This window comes from Tiliqua scincoides, chromosome 1, assembly GCF_035046505.1.
Source record: "Tiliqua scincoides isolate rTilSci1 chromosome 1, rTilSci1.hap2, whole genome shotgun sequence".
In the NCBI taxonomy this organism is placed as follows: Eukaryota; Metazoa; Chordata; class Lepidosauria; order Squamata; family Scincidae; genus Tiliqua; species Tiliqua scincoides.
In genome coordinates this window covers 113,962,707-113,982,560 of record NC_089821.1, presented here as the reverse complement: position 1 = coordinate 113,982,560, position 19,854 = coordinate 113,962,707, and the positions used below count along the sequence as shown (strand labels likewise).

The 19,854-nt window shown below is 43.5% G+C and overlaps 1 protein-coding gene across 1 annotated transcript; it reads right to left on the bottom strand.

Moving 5' to 3' along the window:
* Positions 1 to 235: 235 nt before the first annotated feature.
* ZC3H15 (zinc finger CCCH-type containing 15) lies at positions 236 to 16,786 on the bottom strand. The gene is made up of 10 exons (XM_066635270.1): positions 16,561 to 16,786; positions 14,900 to 15,001; positions 9,228 to 9,339; positions 8,972 to 9,124; positions 7,667 to 7,758; positions 5,863 to 6,045; positions 4,938 to 5,084; positions 4,690 to 4,791; positions 3,664 to 3,790; positions 236 to 1,904 (listed from the first exon to the last, which is right to left on the bottom strand). Exons 1-10 carry the CDS (start codon positions 16,633 to 16,635, stop codon positions 1,711 to 1,713), a joined length of 1,287 nt encoding a protein of 428 aa, XP_066491367.1. The 5' UTR covers positions 16,636 to 16,786; the 3' UTR covers positions 236 to 1,710.
* Positions 16,787 to 19,854: the final 3,068 nt, after the last annotated feature.

Here is a 19,854-nt window from a genome sequence, read left to right as displayed (position 1 = left end):
AACAACAATAATTAACCTTCTTTTTCCTTGAAGCTGTAACATGCATGCTGCAGTGTTTGAAAAAATACCAGTGTTGTTTTTTTTTAATATGAAGCGACATGTCTATAAACCAATTCTATAATTCTCTTTTGCTCCAGAAAAATTAAGGCAAAGCAGCTAAGAGCTATAATCCAAAGGGGTTTCAACTGAGCAAGAGAGCTGAAGGCCCCTACTAAGGAAAATGAACAACAAAATGAACAGTGAAAAATAATTTATACATAAAATACACAGGTAACTCAGGAGATCCTTTAGGTATACAGTATACTACGCTTTTAAAATTTTTGATCTAGCCACAGCATGGTAGAATTCCAGGAAAAATTCCAATGACTGGTCCATAATCTTCATTGCCCCATCGTTATCTTTAACACTCTGCCTCATGCAACATTGTTAAAATGGTTGTATGCCAGGGGAGGTGCCGACTTCATCAGCTAGACTGACCAGTCACAGAAAGTCTAACTCCTGTTTGCAGTCTCAAGTCAACCCTCCCCCCCCCCAAAAAAAAATTTTTTATCAGCCAATCTAAGTTTGATACAAGTATTTGGGCCACAGTGCAGTATATTCCACCCATCTCAAGCTATGGAGCTGAGAGCATTTTTGGCAAGGACGTGACAATTGCCTCTGACAAGCCGGAGCTCTGGGATATGTGAAAGCTCATCAGCCTGAGAGTTTTTCCTACTACATTGCCTTGCAATAGATTCTGATTAGAAAGCTTCTCGACTTGGCTACCAAAATGTTGATTCGCCTGAGATGTTATACATCTGCTCTTGGATATCACTGTAATAATTTAATCCTTATATGTCTAAAATTATATCCCTTTAGGTGCTGCAGAAAACTCTTGCTCTATAAGGTCTTGTAAAGCAGGATTCCAGTTGAACTAATTTCAAAGTCTCACAACACCCTTTAACATTTACAATACACACAGGCAGAGACATGAGAAAGACAGAGAAAAAGCAGAAAGATGGATGAAGTCATGGCAGGTAATATTTTTCATACACTGGGCAATTTAGAGATGACAGCCTAAGCTACAGAAACTCATACTTGTGAAATTGCTTGTTTAGATCTCTAGCACATTTGCAGAACGTGCATCATACACTAACGTACAGCCAACATGTGTTTTTTTTTCCTCTCAGATAGTTTTATTTACACATTTGTGGTATAAGATTTAGGAGGCCTGCATACTTGAGTGTGACTTTACAAAGCTCTACCTCAAGCATCTGTTTGGTGAAGTCATCCTAAGCAATTTCGGCACTTCCAAGGGCATAGCCATTTCAATCTATTACCTCAATTTATGGTATGTAGCTCAAGAACAATTCATTGATTTATTATGCTCATTTCAAATGCACTTCTGCCAAAAATTTTTACTTTGGCCTTCTTGTGTACCTGACAGCAACATTCCAGAAAAGTACTTTCTACTTGGGGATGGAATCTTGTTATGATGTCACCGCATTTTAAAAGAGTTCTCTCAATGTATTAATCTGGATGGCTTATGATGAAGCTGCAGTTAAGACTGAATCAGGAAAAAAAATTGGGAGGGATGATATTTCTGTTTAATGTTCTTTCCAGAATCACTTGAGGAATCAAGAACACTCCATTTAAGCATTCTAGATAAAACAGATGGAGCGAGTATTCACTTTGTCAAGTAGATTTAAATTCACTTTTGAATCTGTGTGTTCATTCTTCTAAATCAAGTGTGTTTAGTTCTTCTTCTAGTTCTTCCAAGTCCTCACCAGTAAAAAGATTTTCATCAACTGGAACTGCATCTATTACTCCGTTTTCCTGGGTGCCTTCCATGTCACTGTCAACTTCCAAGTCACTTTGTTCTCCATTCTCCAGTCCACCTCCTGAGGCTTCACTCAGTTTATTATCTGAAATGGAAAACAATTTTACCATGCTCCATTCAAAGACATCTACAACAATTTACTACAATTATTCTCTACGGACATAAACTGAAAAGAGACTACCGACCAGACAACTCTACAACAGCAAGTCTTATGTACTCAAAAGTGACATTCTTCAGGAATGATAAGCCACAACACAATATAGTGACAAATGTTACTAAAGCTGAGATCCAAAGCACGCTTATGTAGAAGTAAGGTCCCAAAAAGATTACAGAGGGGAGTTCTCAGTTCAAATCAAATAACGCACAGAAGTAAACTCCACAGAGTTTAACATGTTTGCTGCCCAGCCTGATTTTCAAGTATCAGAGTGTGTGTGAGCTCAGAAGTCAGCTGTTTCACAGATGTGTGAAGAGCTAGAGTGAATACCCAATGCAGCCCAGCTTTTGGGTCTGCCATAGTTCTCTTCTGGACAAGTGAAAATTGAGTGGGCGGGGGGGAGAAATGCCCTGAGTCTAAGTTCCAAGCATGACATTTGCTATTTATGCAGATTAACTGGTACAATCCACATCCTGTTGGAATGTTTGGTATAACTCACTGGTTTGGATCAAGATGACATACAGCATCTTGCAGAAGCAATATTACAGCCATGTAAATCCAAGTCTTGCTGTACCTCATGTGCATATGGCTGTATGCAGAACTCCTGCCAAGTAATCAAGCTCTCACAAAAAGAAAGCTGTGCTAATTTAGGTAGGTTACAAGTATTTGCAGATACAAGTATCTAGACCAGGGGTCCCCAAACCCTGGCCGGGGGACCAAATGCGGCCCGCAGCAAGCCTCTATCCAGCCCACAGCCAGCCTCTTGTCCCCTGAAAGCCTCTGGCCCACTTGACTGAACATGACCAGAGTTGTGCTCCCATTGCATCGGAAGGGTGTTCTGAGGGCCGAAGAGGCTGAGTGAATGAGCCTACTCATTCATTTATTCATTCATCTAAGTCCCATCTCTAATTTATTTATTTAAATTTTATATTTAAATTTTTTTCTGGCCCTCAGCACTGCGCCAGATATTTCATGCGGCCCTCTGGCCAAAAAGTTTGGAGACCCCTGATCTAGACCAATGTTTTCCAAACTGCGGGTAAGGACCCACCAGTGGGTTGTGCACCAATTTTTGGTTGGTCATGGAAAGTTTTACAAACATTAAAAAACATTTTGCAAGCACCTTTGCTTGGTTCGCAGAAGAAAAACATTAAGTGGAATGCTAACCTGTGCTGCGAGGCAAATTTCATAACCCCAAATTAAAATGCCACATTTTCCAAATTTCTCTAGAGTACTGTAGATCATGTGTGAACCCAGTTTAAGCCTTTTGTCTGACCTGGAAATCCCAACTGGCCATCTTGCTCTCTAGTTCAGCCTTCTGGGTATCTTGAAATGACTGTAAAGGTTTGGGGGAATAGACTTTAGGGAGTTTCTAGGGACTCCAATTTTTGGAACAGTCTAGTAAATATCCACACACACACACACTCTTCTGGACATATATAAGGCGTCTACCAATCCTGAAAGCACAGGATCCCAATTATTTATTAAAATAAAAGAATAAAAACATTTCTTTGTAGACATCTTTTTTTCTAGTGGGTCCTGATAGGTAGTTGCTTTAAAAAGTGGGTGTCTGTGCGAAAAGATTTGGGAAGCACTGATCTGGACAAGTAAGTTTAGTAGAAGTCACATAATTCGGCAATAAACACATAAAATGAAGTCTAAGTATCAGACAGCAAAATCTCAAAAGCCTTACCATCTTTATCAGCTGGAGCATATGTACTAAATCGTTCCAGACTAGCTACAGTAATTCCAGTCTCATCCACAGCTTTTGGAACATAAAGGTTCAAGTCCACATCATTGACACGCATCAGATCATCAACCTGAAAAGAGAGGAAAAAAATTACTTTCCTGTAACCAGCCCTCCTAATCTTGCTTAAACACAACAGATGACTGATTAATCCAGCACAAAACATTACACAATAACATTGCATATAGTTTGGGGAATAAAGACTATGGAAGAGGAAGATTTGTAAAGACATGAAACATTGGTCATAACCAAGAGCACAACTATCAATAGATATATCTAATAAATCTACATAAATCAATAGATTTATCTAATAAATCAACATCTAATATACACATAAATAGCAAACAAATGTACAGTAAAAGCTGTGTTATCCAGCTCTCACAGAGAAGAGGACTGCTAGTTAACTAAACGTGCTGGTTAATCAAGCTTTACATTAATGATTCATGAATTTTTCACTGCACACTAAAAATGTTCACGAAATGAAACAAACTTCACACTACACCTTTTATCACTATTTACACCAACAAAATTTATTGCCTCAGAGTCATCAATATCAATAATTTCTGCTGCAGATGTTGATCTGTTATTGTCAACACAACACAACATGATTTCCACTGAGAATAAGCCATACTGACAATGTGAATATGGGACCAAGCTTGATTTTTTTCTTGGAACAGTTGTTTTGCTCTGCTGTGAAGAAAGGCTCTCAATATTAATGCCATAGATATGAGAAATAGCTGTGTGGTTTGCTCAGGACAGTCTAGGAGTAGTTTGCAGATAGTCTTATTAGGAAGAATATCTTATTGTGTTCTTATTGCAGAACACTTATTAGGAAGCCTAGAACCATTCAGGTGACAAAGTGCCATCTGATAAGGAGTTAAGGCTACGTGAATATGAGTCTAAACAACTTGAGTTCCAGAGATGCGTTACCAATTTCTGAAATTACGGTTAATGTTCTTGGAGCTGCTTTACCTCATCTTCTCCTGTTCCTTGAATATAATGAGTGTCATCTGCTTCTTCATCATCTGCATCAACGAGCTCTGGTCGGAATTCAAAGACTTCACGTCCACTTATCTATCCATGGAGAAAAGAGGACAACACAGCTAAATCCCATTAAATTCACAGGCAGATTAAGTTCAAGACATTTATGTCACTTAAAAAAAGTGTTTGTCTTATTATATTAAAATTATAGAGAATTTATTGAGAAGGGCAGAGCTTACCACCAGTGCTTTGCCAGCTTTAAAGTCAGCTTTCCTTCTTTCCATATCTTGTTCAGCCTTATTAATCTTTTCTTGTCTTTTTCTTTTCTTCCATGCAAGAAAAGACTCTAAAGTAATTTTAGTAACGTTTGCTCCTAAGGCAGCACGCTGTAAGATAAAGAAATCAATCACTTGAACAGGCTTTTAAAAATGCTTCATTTCTTTTTCCAACACGTTAGGAAGCAGACCAAGAACTTATATGTAGTTCTACTGAAAATGTTTTCCCCAACTATTAAATATATTTAATACAACTGACTACAATTTGGCATAGTTAACATTTGCATAAGTTCCTTTGAATTTCTTGGGGACATTTCTGGTGAGATCCACATTTTTTGTATCATAATTTCCTCATCAAAAGACATAGTAAGACTGAATGAAAGCCAGAATTAGCCTCCTGTCAAAAAAGACTACATCCAACTCTGATATTGTATCACCCTTTCTGATAAAATGTTTACAAAGAACATACAACCCTAAAGAATTAAAAAAATGTTCAGCTTATATTATACTCAGTTTTGAATTTCTCAAGCTAAATTTTTACCATTAGACACAGGCGCCCCCTGGAGACAGGAATTCACTATTATTTCTTTTCAATCTTAATTTATGATGGAGAAATGGAAAAACACTTTTTAAAATATTTGAGGTTATTTAAAACAACTCTGTGGCAATCTGTTATAATCCTATAAAAATAATTAAGAAAGCTAGAAACTGCAAAACTTTAAAGCCATATGAGATGTTCAGCAGTGTAAAGGCTCAGCTCTTTAACAAATCCTGCTAACTAAAGAACACAATTTTTCATTGCTACAATAACCTTCAACATGCCTGCACTTTTTATCTAATTACATCCAAGTGACAAATCACATTACGTAGCAAGTACATACTGCATTACCTCTTTTTCTATTAGATCTTCTAAGGAAATTTCTTCTTCTTTTTCTTCCTTCTTTTTATCCTTTTTGAGTACAAAGCCAGGAGGGAGTGCATGGCGGTACATACAGTTGTCTCCTCCACCAGGACAGACCCAAAACCATCCATATTTATTGTTTTCAATAGCATCCAGGAAATACTTGCAGACCTGGCATTAAACATGATCACTATCAAATTCTGTTTTCTGATCCTTCATAGTTTATACATGACTGGGCCAAACACATCTTACAGAACATTACAAACCAAATCCAAATTAAAGCAAGAATTTGTTCACGGCTCTACTAACACATGGTAACAACACACTCTGCCTCATCCCTGCTTTGCCCCTCAAATAAAGTGCTAATAAAATACCCAATATATATTTTCCTAGACTAAAAGAGCCTTCATGGAATATTGAAGCTTAGGGTTGTAAACCACACCCAGAAGCACCATGTTGGCTCATTTGCTATTCATATGCACAGCCTTTCACTGAGAACGCACCTCTTTTTATAGTTATCCTACACAGTGTACTGAACACATGACATAAGCCCTAAAATGTGTCATATGAATAAAGTAGTTACGTAACAGATTCTAGTCACACAATCCAGAGAAGGTTTTGCTCCTGATGAAACCAGTCCAACATCAGGACCCAATCATGACCACAACTTAGACACACTGTAATCATCTTCAAGAGCCCAGCAAAGTGATGATGCATTTCTCAAGCAGCAGCCTTCTTTACTTCCCTTTGGCAGCATGGCTTGCTGCTTTCAAGACTCAAAGCAGTTACTTAAGTTTGTGAAATTGCATTGAGGGTCATATCTCAAAGTTCAAAATGCTAATGGATGCATGCAAGACCTTGGGTGCATCAGAACCAGATCATACCCTAGCATTCATCACCAGCAATAATATGTTGAGCTTTTAAAACATTATATTTGTATCCTATTATCATAACATTTGTGTAGAAAATGAGCTTTTAAAAATCATACAAGCAGAGCACAGCTATACCATCTGGCACCCCGGGCAAAAAATTTTTTTGATGCCCCCTCCCATAAAAGCACTTCCGCTTTTCACTAAAACTGGAAGTGCATTTCTAAGGCCTCTGGCAGGCCCTGTAAAACCTTCCAAGGCTTGGGGAGGTTGCGGATGGTCTCCCTGGGCCTTTGAAAGGCACCCCCCCGATGTCCCCCCCCGCGTGGAGCCTGAAGCAATTGCCCCCCCCCGGTCCTCCTTAGCAATGCCACTGTATACAAGTATACTGGTGTGGCTATATCCGTGAAATACTGTTTTCATCTAAACACTAGTTTTCACTTGTTCTTGCAAACAAATCACTACTTTTGTGTTACATGCTGATGCAAACCCCCTCCTCCTGTACTAAACATACGATTGCTCAAGCAAACTATAATACTCAGCTAGTTACTATAAGAGACTGGACTTGATATTATTTGTTATAGCTTAAAACATTTCTCCAATGATTCTTGCACTGTTTTCTCATATTAAAAAGACAGTATTTTTTCATCATAAAAGGTTCACAAAGTCCAGCCATTACTCTTCTATGTTTTATTAGCACATGCTAACAACTGCTTCAGTGCTGCTTATTCGCACTTACAAATTACATACACCAACATGAGTGTCTGAGCATTATAAGCTGCTTCCCCCCCCCCAAAGAGAGTCTAGAAAATGATAGTAAATCATACATAAATCCCACACATAGTGAAGATACAACCACTTCAATTAAAATATTACCCAATTTTAACTAGTTTTTCAACACAATTGAAAAGAAAAGGACATACTATTTGTGTTTTGGGTTTTTTCTTTTCAGCCTCACCATGCTTCTTGTTTACCACTTCTTCCAGCTTCTTCTCATCCCAATTATCCATTGTGTCTAAGTAAAATAGAAAAAGGGTTTACTAAAGAGAGAGCAAAAGCTTCAGTGTTTTTCGACAATATGACATCCCCCAAATCTTTTAGACTGCTTCTTAGTATATTTTTTTATAGGAAGAGGATAACTTCATAAATCAGTTCAAAGAATATAGAATATAAAGAGCTGCAAGACAAAAGAAATAAATAGTACAAAGGCAGGCAGGATTAAGATGAAGACCAACAAAAACAAGATAGATATGAAGCGACAATAGGAATGTCTATAAGCTAGTGAAGATCTACATGACATACTTTGGAAAGGAGTGTTTATCAAAAACCAGCACTTAAATTACTTGATTTACACACATTACCAAGGTTTTCAACTGTTATCCAGGTTGCTAGTTTATCTACATAAAGCTGCATCCTATTCTATCTTCAAGTCTGCCCTCACCCTTGAACCCACCAATTGGGGATGGGGCCATGGCTCAGTGAATATCTTTGCATACAGAAGGTCCCTGGCATCTCCGGGTAGGGCTGGGAAGGATCCCTGAGTAAAACAATAAATAGCTGCTTCTAGACAATGTAGACAACACCAAGCTAGATGAATTGATGGTCTGACTCAGTGGCCATCTTTATCCTTGCACATGTTCCTATATGTTCCAGGAATGGCGACTGCAGAATCTTTTCCCATATTCAGCATTTATTGATGCAGAAGAACACTACTAGTGAGGGAAGGGGCTGTTTCAGGCATGCATCATCAGTGGGTGTTTGACTTGTCCCCCTGCTCCATATAAAGGAATGTGTGGCAGATAATATGCACAGAGAGCTAATATAAGGCAGCTAGATTCACCTTTTCTGTGAAGCTAGTAGACTTTTCCCCTACTGAAACTACTAAGCCAAAGTATGCACTCTTATGCAGGTTTAATTGTGAGGAAGGGCCAGTGAACACAGTGAAATTTTACTTCCAAATAAACCTCCATAGGATTGCACTGTAAATGCCCTGAATGCTTATTCTACCCATTAACTTTTACCTCCCTATTGCACATAACTAGAGGCCAATACATTATTGCTGTGTTTTGTGTACATTATTCATTTTGAATGCAGTATGTCTTTCTATGTAAGCATCTATGAAAATCCATTCAAAATTGCTCACCCAAGGAATCTTGAACTTGTAGAGAAATTATAGTTAATTGTCTTTTAAAAGATATATTGTTTGTCATTTCCAAGAAGTAACCTACCCTTTTCAAGCTCTTCATCTCTTGCATCAATATAAACACTTCTCTTTTCACATTTTCTCTCCAATGACAAGTCATGAGAAAATTTGCACTTGTCTCCTTTTGTGCACTGCCCTTGCTTAAAGAAAGCACAGACCACTGATTTGGGATCAGCACCTGCAACACAGACAGTTTAATTATTTAATATCTAAATCAAATGAAAAGCAAATCTATAAAAGACACAAAAGGCAAGAAAATCTGTCAGACAAAGAATGTTTACCTTTACTAATTTTCTGTGCAGCAACTACAGGTTTGAAAAGCTCATTCAGTTCTTGTAATTCTTTCTTCTTATCATCTTTCTTTAGTTTCTTATCAGCATCTGTCTGAGCAGCCTATAAGAAAATAAAGTCATTAACAGAAGCAAACTGCTCATATTGTTTAGCTTTCAAACACAGTTTGGTTTTACTTCAATGTCTTTAGACCTGTTGATACCTTTCCAATATACTACTGTGATTCAGAGTTTTTAAATAATTATTTCATTCAGCCTCTGTGGAAGAGATGGTGTAGCATCAACAAGTGGTTGCTGTAAACTTTTCACAGCCTGCCAAAACCCTTTATCTAATGGGGTAGGCGAGGAGTTCACAAAGAGATCCATTCAACTGCTTGAGTAGGTAAGTCAATTAGGAAGTTTAACATTTGCCCAGCCCACAGGTGTAGACATTTGATCCCTGTTGCGTATATGAAACATTGAGCAGAAAAGGCTTAATGACACAGCAACAGCTAGGCCACTGGAGAACAGACTTTTCAATACAACCAACATGTTGCTCTCTACTCATTCCATGACTGCCAAGTTTTCAACTGCACCAATAGCTGTGGATTGGATTTGGTTCAATAACAGCTGAGAAGACATCGTTACTGGCTAATAACCTCCAAGAATCCTGTTGTCAGTACAGTCTGGAGAAAGTACTGGCAGTCTGTAAATGCTCAGCAAACAAAATCAGATAGCTTTTTTTTTTAATTCAAGAGGCAGTCCTCTGCCTTGTTGCTTGAAGCTCTCTGCTAAAGATGGTAAGTCTTAGGTATTTTTAAACAAGCTGACAAGTCATGCCTAACAATAAGCCAGTTGGCAGGATATATCACCCCTATTTAAGGTGCCTGGGTCTAGAACAGGGGTCTCTAAACTTTTTGACTGAAGTGTCAAAAAGTCCAGAAAAAAAATTAAATATAAAATTTATATAAATACATTAGAGATTGAACTTAGACGAATGAATAAATGAATGAATGAGCTTAAATGTCCAGGTTTTCTCCAAGCACCAACACAGCCCAAGAAATAAAGCACACATTTAAATGGATCCCCATTTCCCCAACCCACAAGCACAACTCCGGTTGTGTTTGCTCAACTGGGCCAGAGGCTCTTATGCGATCAGAGGCTGGCTGCGGGCCATATAGAGGCTCACCGCGAACTGCATCTGGTCCCTGGGCCGGGATTTGGAGACCCTGGTCTCTTACAGTGGGGGATTCGATTATTAGAAACATAGAGAGGGGGGTTTGCGACGGATGTGAGGACCGCATGGCCACTTGCCTGCCTGGTGCGAAGGTTGCAGACATCACTTCTCGTCTAGACAGGCTGGTAGACAGTGCTGGGGAGGAGGTAGCGGTTGTGGTGCATGTCGGCACCAACGACGTGGGCAAGTGTAGCCGGGAGGTCCTAGAGGCCAAATTTAGGCTATTAGGTAGGAAGCTGAAAGCCAGGACCTCAAAGGTAGTGTTCTCTGAAGTGCTACCTGTTCCACGCGCAGGGCCAGCTAGGCAGGCGGAGATCAGGGGTCTCAATGCGTGGATGAGACAGTGGTGTAGGGAGGAGGGGTTTAGATTTGTTAGGCACTGGGGAACGTTTTGGGACAAGTGGGGCCTGTACAAGAGGGACGGGCTTCACTTGAACCAGAATGGAACCAGACTGCTGGTGCATAACATTAAAAAGGTGGCAGAGCAGCTTTTAAACTGATCCCTGGGGGAAGGCCAACAGGAGTCGAGGGGCATCCGGTTCGGGACTCCTTATCCCTATGGGACGAGGATGGGGGGGTTAGAGAACAACAAGACCAAGGCAGAGTAGGAGAAGAAATTGGGAATGGTAGCGTGATGGGATGTGAAAGATGGTTCGGCACAGTGAGAGGATGCGGAGACAAAGGAGCTAATAGGCAGCCCACCCTGGGGCATTCCGTGTACAAATGCTTTTATGCAAATGCCCAAAGTCTCTGAGCAAAGATGGGAGAACTGGAATGTCTGGTGACAAGGAAAAACATTGACATAGTGGGCATAACGGAAACCTGGTGGAATGCGGAGAATCAGTGGGATACCGCAATCCCAGGCTATAAACTCTAGAGGAGGGACAGGGAAGGGCATGTTGGAGGTGGGGTGGCCGTTTATGTTAAGGAAGGGATAGAATCCAGCAAAGTAGAGATTGAAGGTGGGTCCGACTCCACCATAGAATCTGTGTGGGTTAAATTACCAGGCCTCAGGAGCGATGTAATACTGGGGGGGTACTATCGTTCTCCAGACCAGAAATCAGAAGGGGACCTTGAAATGAGGAAACAGATCAGGGAGATGACAAGGAGGGACAGGGTTGTAATCATGGGGGACTTCAATTATCCTCATATTGACTGGGTCAATTTGTGTTCTGGTCACGAAAAGAGGACTGGATTCCTTGACATGCTAAATGACTGTGCCTTGGAGCAGCTAGTCATGGAGCCCACCAGAAGACAGGTGACTCTGGATTTAATATTGTGCGGTACTCAGGACCTGGTTAGAGATGTCAATGTTATGGAGCCATTGGGGAACAGTGATCATGCTGCGATCCGTTTCGACATGCATGTTGGGGGAAGAATACCGGGCAAATCTCTCACAAAAACCCTTTACTTCCGACGGGCGGACTTCCCTCAAATGAGGAGGTTGGTTAGAAGGAGGCTGAAAGGGAAGGTAAAAAGAGTCCAAACTCTCCAGAGTGCATGGAGGCTGCTTAAAACAACAGAAATAGAGGCTGTTAGGGAGAAATAGAGGCAAGTTAGGGAGAAACAACAGAAATAGAGGCTGTTAGGGAGAAATAGAGGCAAGTTAGGGAGGCTGTAAAGGGCAAGGAAGCTTCCTTCCGTAAATGAAAGTCTTGCCCTAATGAGGATAATAAAGAGGAACATAAAAGGAACATAAACTGGCAAAAGAAATGTAAGAAGGTGATACGGGAGGCCAAGAGAGACTATGAGGAACACATGGCCAGCAACATTAAGGGGAATAATAAAAGCTTCTTCAAATATGTTAGAAGCAGGAAACCCACCAGAGAAGCGGTTGGCCCTCTGGATGGTGAGAGAGGGAAAGGGGAGATAAATGGAGACTTAGAGATGGCAGAGAAATTAAATGAATTCTTTGCATTTGTCTTCACGGCAAAAGACCTCGGGCAGATACCACTGGCCGAACGGCCCCTCCTGACCAAGGAATTAAGTCAGAGAGAGGTTAAAAGAGAAGATGTTTCAGACCTCATTGATAAATTAAAGATCAATAAGTCACTGGGCCCTGATGGCATCCACCCAAAAGTTATTAATGAATTGAAGAATGAAGTTGCTGATCTCTTGACTAAAATATGCAACTTGTCCCTCAAAATAGCCACGGTGCCAGAAGATCGGAGTGACATTAGCTATTCTCCAATCTTTAAAAAGGGAAAGAGGGGGGACCCGGGAAACTATAGGTCAGTCAGCCTAACATCTATACCGGGTAAGATGGTGGAATGCCTCATCAACGATAGAATATCAAAACACATAGACAAACAGGCCTTGCTGAGGGAGAATCAGCATTGCTTCTGTAAGGGTAAGTCTTGCCTCACGAACCTTATAAAATTCTTTGAAAAGGTCAGCAGGCATGTGGATGCGGGAGAACCCATACACATTATATACCTGGACTTTCAGAAGGTGTTCAACACGGTCCCTCACCAAAGGCTACTAAAAAAACTCCACAGTCAGGGAATTAGAGGACAGGTCCTCTCATGGATTGAGAACTGGTTGAAGGCCAGGAAACAGAGAGTGGGTGTCAATGGGCAATTTTCACAATGGAGAGAATTGAAAAGTGGTGTGTCCCAAGGATCTGTCCTGGGACCGGTGCTCTTCAACCTCTTCATAAATGACCTGGAGACAGGGGTGAGCAGTGAGGTGGCTAAGTTTGCAGATGACACTAAACTTTTCCAAGTGGTGAAGACCAGAAGTGATTGTGAGGAGCTCCAGAAGGATCTCTTCAGACTGGCAGAATGGGCAGCAAAATGGCAGGTGCGCTTCAATGTCAGTAAGCATAAAGTCATGCACATTGGGGCAAAAAATCAAAACTTCACATATAGGCTGATGGGTTCTGAACTGTCTGTGACAGAACAGGAGAGAGATCTTGGGGTGGTGGTGGACAGGTTGATGAAAGTGTTGACCCAGTGTGTGGCGGCAGTAAAGAAGGCCAATTCTATGCTTGGGATCATAAGAAAAGGTATTGAGAACAAAACGGCTAATATTATAATGCCGTTGTACAAATTGATGGTAAGGCCACATCTGGAGTATTGTGTCCAGTTCTGGTCACCACATCTCAAAAAAGACATAGTGGAAATGGAAAAGGTGCAACAGAGAGCGACTAAGATGATTAGTGGGCTGGGGCACCTCCTTATGAGGAAAGGCTACAGTGTTTGGGCCTCTTCAGCCTAGAAAAGAGGCACCTGAGGGGGGACATGATTGAGACATACAAAATTATGCAGGGATGGACAGAGTGGATAGAGAGATGCTCTTTACACTCTCACATAACACCAGAACCAGGGGACATCCACTAAAATTGAGTGTTGGGAGAGTTAGAACAGACAAAAGAAAATATTTCTTTACTCAGTGTGTGGTCGGTCTGTGGAACTCCTTGCCACAGGATGTGGTGATGGCGTCTGGCCTGGACGCCTTTAAAAGGGGATTGGACAAGTTTCTGGAGAAAAGATCCATTACAGGTTACAAGCCATGATGTGCATGTACAACCTCCTGATTTCAGAAATGGGCTATGTCAGTATGCCAGATGCAAGGGAGGGCACCAGGGTGAGGTCTCTTGTTATCTGGTGTGTTCCCTGGGACATTTGGTGGGCCGCTGTGAGATACAGGAAGCTGGACTAGATGGGCCTATGACCTGATCCAGTGGGGCTGTTCTTATGTTCTTATGGTCTAAAAACACCTCTTTTGTAGATTGCTCTTCTCCAAAGCCAGGAGACTGCCACTGATGAGGAAACCTTGTATGCTTGACCTCTTCCAGGGCTGGCACTTAATATACAGCAGTGGCTCCCAAACTGTGCTCTGTAGCACTCAAGGGTGCCATGGTAAACTCCCAGGGGTGCCACAGGATGTGTCCGGCAGTTTCTTTTTCTGACTCGCCCAGGTACTGCCATCTTGGCTGGGCTGGCCAGAGATCATGTGCAATCCTTGTATGATTTCAAAGGAGTCCAACTGCTGGTGCCGTAGCAACAGGGCACTGTGAAAGAAGGGTGTCATAACCGCAGTAAATTAGGGAACCACTGATATACCACATTCATTTCCCTCTGACAATTGCTTTGAAATCACTACCCACCTACCTATACTGCTTCCCCTCAGCTAATTCCTCTCACTAGATCCTAACTGGGAGCCAGCCGATATTCCCAAAACTGGAAAAGATCAACCGTTTGTTGGCTAAGTACGCTGTAGAATTGTGTAAACCACCGACTACTATGAACTGCATTATTGTGCACATTTCTAAGTATCTGTAAATTTAAAAAAACTTGAAATTAAACCTTACTAATCTGAAATATACATTTACTTCGGGTTTTGCTTTGCTAAGGTTTTCCATTGTCTCAAACCACCCTCATCAATTACAGATCATGACAAGTGCCAAAAAATAAAGAGCAAAAGTGGGTAAACGTTAGCTTACCTGCCGAGGGTTTTGCTGACCAAATTTAACTTGATGGGTCACAGCCTTGATAAACTTTTGCTGTTTTGCTCCTTTCTTATTCTTTAAACCAAAGGTTTTATCCTACATTGGAAAGAGTTGAACAAGTTTTACTAAAAACTTCAGTTTACCACAGAGTAGGATTGCAGACTACAAGTAATCTTGAAGAGACAGAAAAACAGCAGTCAGATAAAAAGCAGTCAGGTAAAAAGAGCATACAGCAGCAAAACATGCTTGTTATAACTTCCTGGAGCAAGAATGACAGTCCTGATTTCAAGTTCTGGGGGGGGGGGGGTGTGCCAAACACCTACAGTTTATTCATGCTTTCAGTAAACAACCAATAAATAGCAAAGCGTACATAACACAAGCACTGCAAGACTTAGTGCCTTCACCCATTCCTACTGATCTTCAACCATGTGAGCCTGACCCAGGCAGACTGAAATGCCTGGATCCAATTCACTACCAAAGGCCAATGTAAACATCACCTCTGGATGCAGGATATCCTGCTGGCCTTGTGCCAGTGCAATTCCCAGAACTAGGAAAGGACAGCAGAGAAGTGCAGAGGTGTCATCATCATCACCACCTCCTTCCTTTTGGCCCAAGCACTCAGTGAGGTCACCAAACCAGGTAGCCTAGGATGTACCATTTCAGTCTGCCTGGGTCAGGCTCACATGGTTGAAGTCAGTGTTTCTCAACATTTTTCCTCCACCATACACTTCACATGGTTCACTTATTTGAAGTACAATCAGAGGTAACTGGCAGTTACATCATTGCTAGTTATTTCTGGGTTGGGAAGCCAGATGTGACAGGACAAACACCAGCAAGAGGCTCAGGGTGGACAGGAGGGCTTTTATGAGCATGGAAAAGCATGTTTTGGAGACTTCTACTGTTTGTTGTGTCGCGTTCCTGGTCTTCCTGCTGGATGGCAAGTTTCCCACAAGTACCACCAGACACCACCTCAAGTACCACCGTGGTAGCAACACCACTGGTTGAGAAACATCGCTCTGAATAAGTGTTTGTCCTCCACTGTATCACTTCCCAAAGTCTGCCTATTTGAAGTACGACTGGAAGTAACCAGCAATGACATCACTGCCAGTTACTTATGGGTGCAAGGCCAGATGTAACGTGATCAACACCAGTAAGAGCCTCAGAGTGGACTGGAGGGCTTTCTTGAGCACAGGGAAGCATGCTTTGGAGCTCTGTCCAACCAGCGGAACCTCCTCCTACTGTTCGTTGCGTCATGTTCCTGGCTTTGCTGCTGGGCAGCAGATGTCCAAGGGTCCTGGAGGGCCACCAGACACCACCTCAAGTACAACTGGTGGTGCCCGTACCACTGGCCGACCCACGGCAGGTGCCCTGCAACCAGACACCACCTCAAGCACCACTGGGGGTACCAGTACCACTGGCCGGCCCCTGGTAGTGCCCTTCGAGTCGCCGCCTCAAGTGCCACTGGGGGTACCACTCCCACCGGTGGAGAAGCCCTGGGCGGACCCGTGCGCCTCCTGCGCATGGGCGGGGGAGCCCGGGAGGCGAGGACTGTCCCCAGGCGGGCTCCAGCCACGGGCACCGCTCCCCCCTGCGGCTGCAGTGGTCCAGCCCGCTTGGGAGGGGGCCGCCCCGAGAGCGCCTGAGAGGAGCCTCACCTCGATGATCTTCTCCTTCTTCTTCTGCTCCGTCTTCTTGTTGCCCGCCGCGGGCGGCGGCTTCTTGGGGGGCATCCCGGGCGGGGCGGGAGAGGAGGCCCGGAGAGCGCGGGGGAGGCGCCTCGCCTCGCTTCGAGGCCACGCGCGGGCTGGCGGGAGGGGGGCGCGCGAGCCGCGGCGCGGGCACCGCACGCAAGAAGGCTCCGCAGGAACGAGCGGCTGCCGAAGGAGCGCTCCGGCTTTGCGACGAGCCGTCAGTGACGGAAGCCGCAATGCATCACGGGACGGGCGCAGGAGGAGGGGAAATGTCGGAGCGAGCACGCGCGCTGCAGCCCCGGCACTCTCATCACCTCACTCCCAGAGTGCACCGCGCCCGAGTCAGCACTCGGAAGGCGGGGAAAGGGGAAGCCCTCGGGATGCCCGCCCCTCTGTGACGTCACAGGATTCCACGCCTTGTAGCGGCGCCTCGGGCTGCGATGTTGGCTGCGCAGAGCGCTGTCCTCGTGGGAGGGTTTGCGGGGCGGGAGGATGAGCGCCCCCCCCAGCGCAAGCCTAGCTGTCTACTCAGAAGTAAGTTCTGTTATGCTCAGTGGGGCTTGCTTCCAGGAAAGTGTGCACAGGATTGCAGTCTTAGAGCTGAATCCTATGCAGGTCTACTCAGAAGTAAGCCCCATTAGAGTCAGTGGGGCTTACTCCCAGGAAAGTGTGGATAGGATTGCAACCTTACACCAATCCTATGCAAGTCTACTCAGTAAGCCCCATTAGAGTCAGTGGGGCTTACTCCCAGGGAAGTGTGGATAGGATTGCAGCCTTAGAGCCCAAGCCAAGGCATGTCTACTCAGACTTCAGTTCCATTAGAATCAATGGGCTTACTCCCAGGAAAGTGTGGATAGGATTATAGCCTTAATGCCTTTGCCTTTCTTTCCTCCAGTTCCTCCCCCCCCCCCCACTTATGTTTGTTGTTGACCAAAACAAAAAAAGACCCAATGCTTGCAAGTCTTGTCTCTCAGAAGATTTTTATCGCCAGTGTTGCTCTGGATACAAATGGGGACATCCTCACAGAGGACCAAGATCCAACACAGAGCCAGTCCCATTCAGATGCACAAAAATAAGTGGAAGGAAGCAATGCCACTGAAAATAATTTTATCAAAAAGTTTCTTTTAGGCCCCTTCTCCCTGTGAATTTGTCTCACAGACTCCCTTCTGTAACCCCCTCCCTTGACCCAGGTATGATGTACCCCTGTAACTAAGGCCCTGGAATGAAGTACATTGAAGCCTGCAGTTCTATGCACACTTCCTGGGAGTAAGATCCATTGAAAAGAACAGGACTTAATTCTGAGCAGGCATGCATAGGATTGCACTCTAAGTGTTTTGAATAGTGCCCATCATGGGCACAACATATATTGGGTAAGCTGCCAGTAGCAGGAGGTGATGCAGGGACAGGGATAGTTTTTCCTCCCCTCTCTTCACAGCAAGCCAAAGACCTCCTCGTGCCTGGAGGTGGCATGCAGCTTCTCCACTGGTGGTCCTGAAGGATGAGCCGCCAGAGAGCACATCTGGCCACCTGCCGCCCCCCAACCCAGAAGTAATTGTGGTAACGTGATGACATCACTGCAATTACCTCTGGAACAATCAGGGTGACCAAGCATAGTGGACGGTTTAAAAAAAAAAAACAAAAATGGAAGAAGCCGCCACTAGCTTCTGTTGGTTTCAAAAGAAAGGAGGGATGGCCATTTGAAGCATTGTGTGACCACTCCAAGTGGCTGCAAGGGGGACAGAAACCTCCCCCTTCCAGGCACTCAGAGAGATCATGCAAGGCTTTGAACGGCCGACCTTTTTGATGCAAAGCAACCAAGGCCAGCTGGCCTCTGTCTCTTTCAAGAAAGAAAGCAAGAAAGAAAGTGGGTACGGGGCAAGGCTTCAGATCTGTGTGGTTCCAAGCCATACTGATCTGAGGGTTGTCCCCTTCCCCTTTGAAAAAAAGGGGGGAAGAAGGAAGGGGTAGCCTGGAGTGTCATGTAATCACTTTTTTTAAAGTGAAAGAAGTCAGTGCTGGCAGCAGGGTGGGGGCATGGATGGTGGTGCCACGCCCTATAGCCAGGGCATTTGTCCCCTTGCCCCCCCTCCAGGTATGCCAGTGGACCTCTCCTTACCTTGTGATGTGCTAGCCTCTGCTCCTCACACACCCTGGATTGGAAAAGGATAAGGGAGACTTCCTCTTCGACTCTATCTCCCTCTTTCCTTTCCAGTCTAGTTCAATGGTCTAGCCCACTACACACTTGCACACTTCCTCTTCTCCAAACCCCCTTTCCTTTTATTCCAGAAGGAACAGGAAGAGACCAGCTGAGGTTAGCTTCTGGTGCCCAGCCTTGGAAGAGTGGTGCCTCAACATAGTCTAACCAGACAGCCACCAACCCTGGCTTGCTAGAAGTGACTACTAAATGACTACCAAGAGAAAACCTACCCAGCAAATGCTGACAGTGGGACCCATTTAGTTCCCATTCTCCACAGTGGCAGGTGCTGGAAGACCAGGTGGCAAGACATTCAAGTAATACATTCAAAACTCTTCTTGGGAGTTCTGTAAACAATCATGCAAAGTGCCTCTGAGGGCACTGCTGTGATCGGTGCTTCTCAGCCTGGCTTTTCAAAGGTTAGAACAGGGGTGTTAAACTCATTTCATACAGAGGGCCAAAGTTAGCGTTCATGGCATCTGCTGAGGACCGGAAGTGACACCATTAAGAAAAAAGTGGCATCAATCAGATGGCCAGAAATAAGCACTTTGTTTTCACATAGAAACTCATTCCCTGTGAAGGACAGAAGAGAAAATGTGCAAATCTTGTTTGTATTTTCAAGATAAAAGAGAGCTCAATTATCATAGTTGGAGAGCCAAATTATAATGGGGCTGGACAAATTGCTTTTGGGAGCTGCCTCTGGCCCGTGGGCCTTAATGTTGGACACCCCTGAGTTAGAAGAAATGAAAGACATCCAATGCAGGTGCTTCATTAGAGGAGCAAAGCAACAAAACTCAAAGCACAAAACTGCTTAGTAGTTTCAGTTCCAAGCAGCATCTGCTACATATTGTGGTACATCAGCAAAAAGTCCAGAGAGCCTTTGAAGGTCCAGATTGCCATTAAGGGGCAGGCTTCCTTATCCACACCAGCACTGCCTGACCCAGTTGTGGTAGAAAGAAAAAAAAAATTCTTCTAAAGGTACATCACTTCTTCTAACCTTTGCAGCATAATGCTGGGATTAGGACCCCTGACCCTGGGAATGCCAGGCAAGAGACAATCCGAGA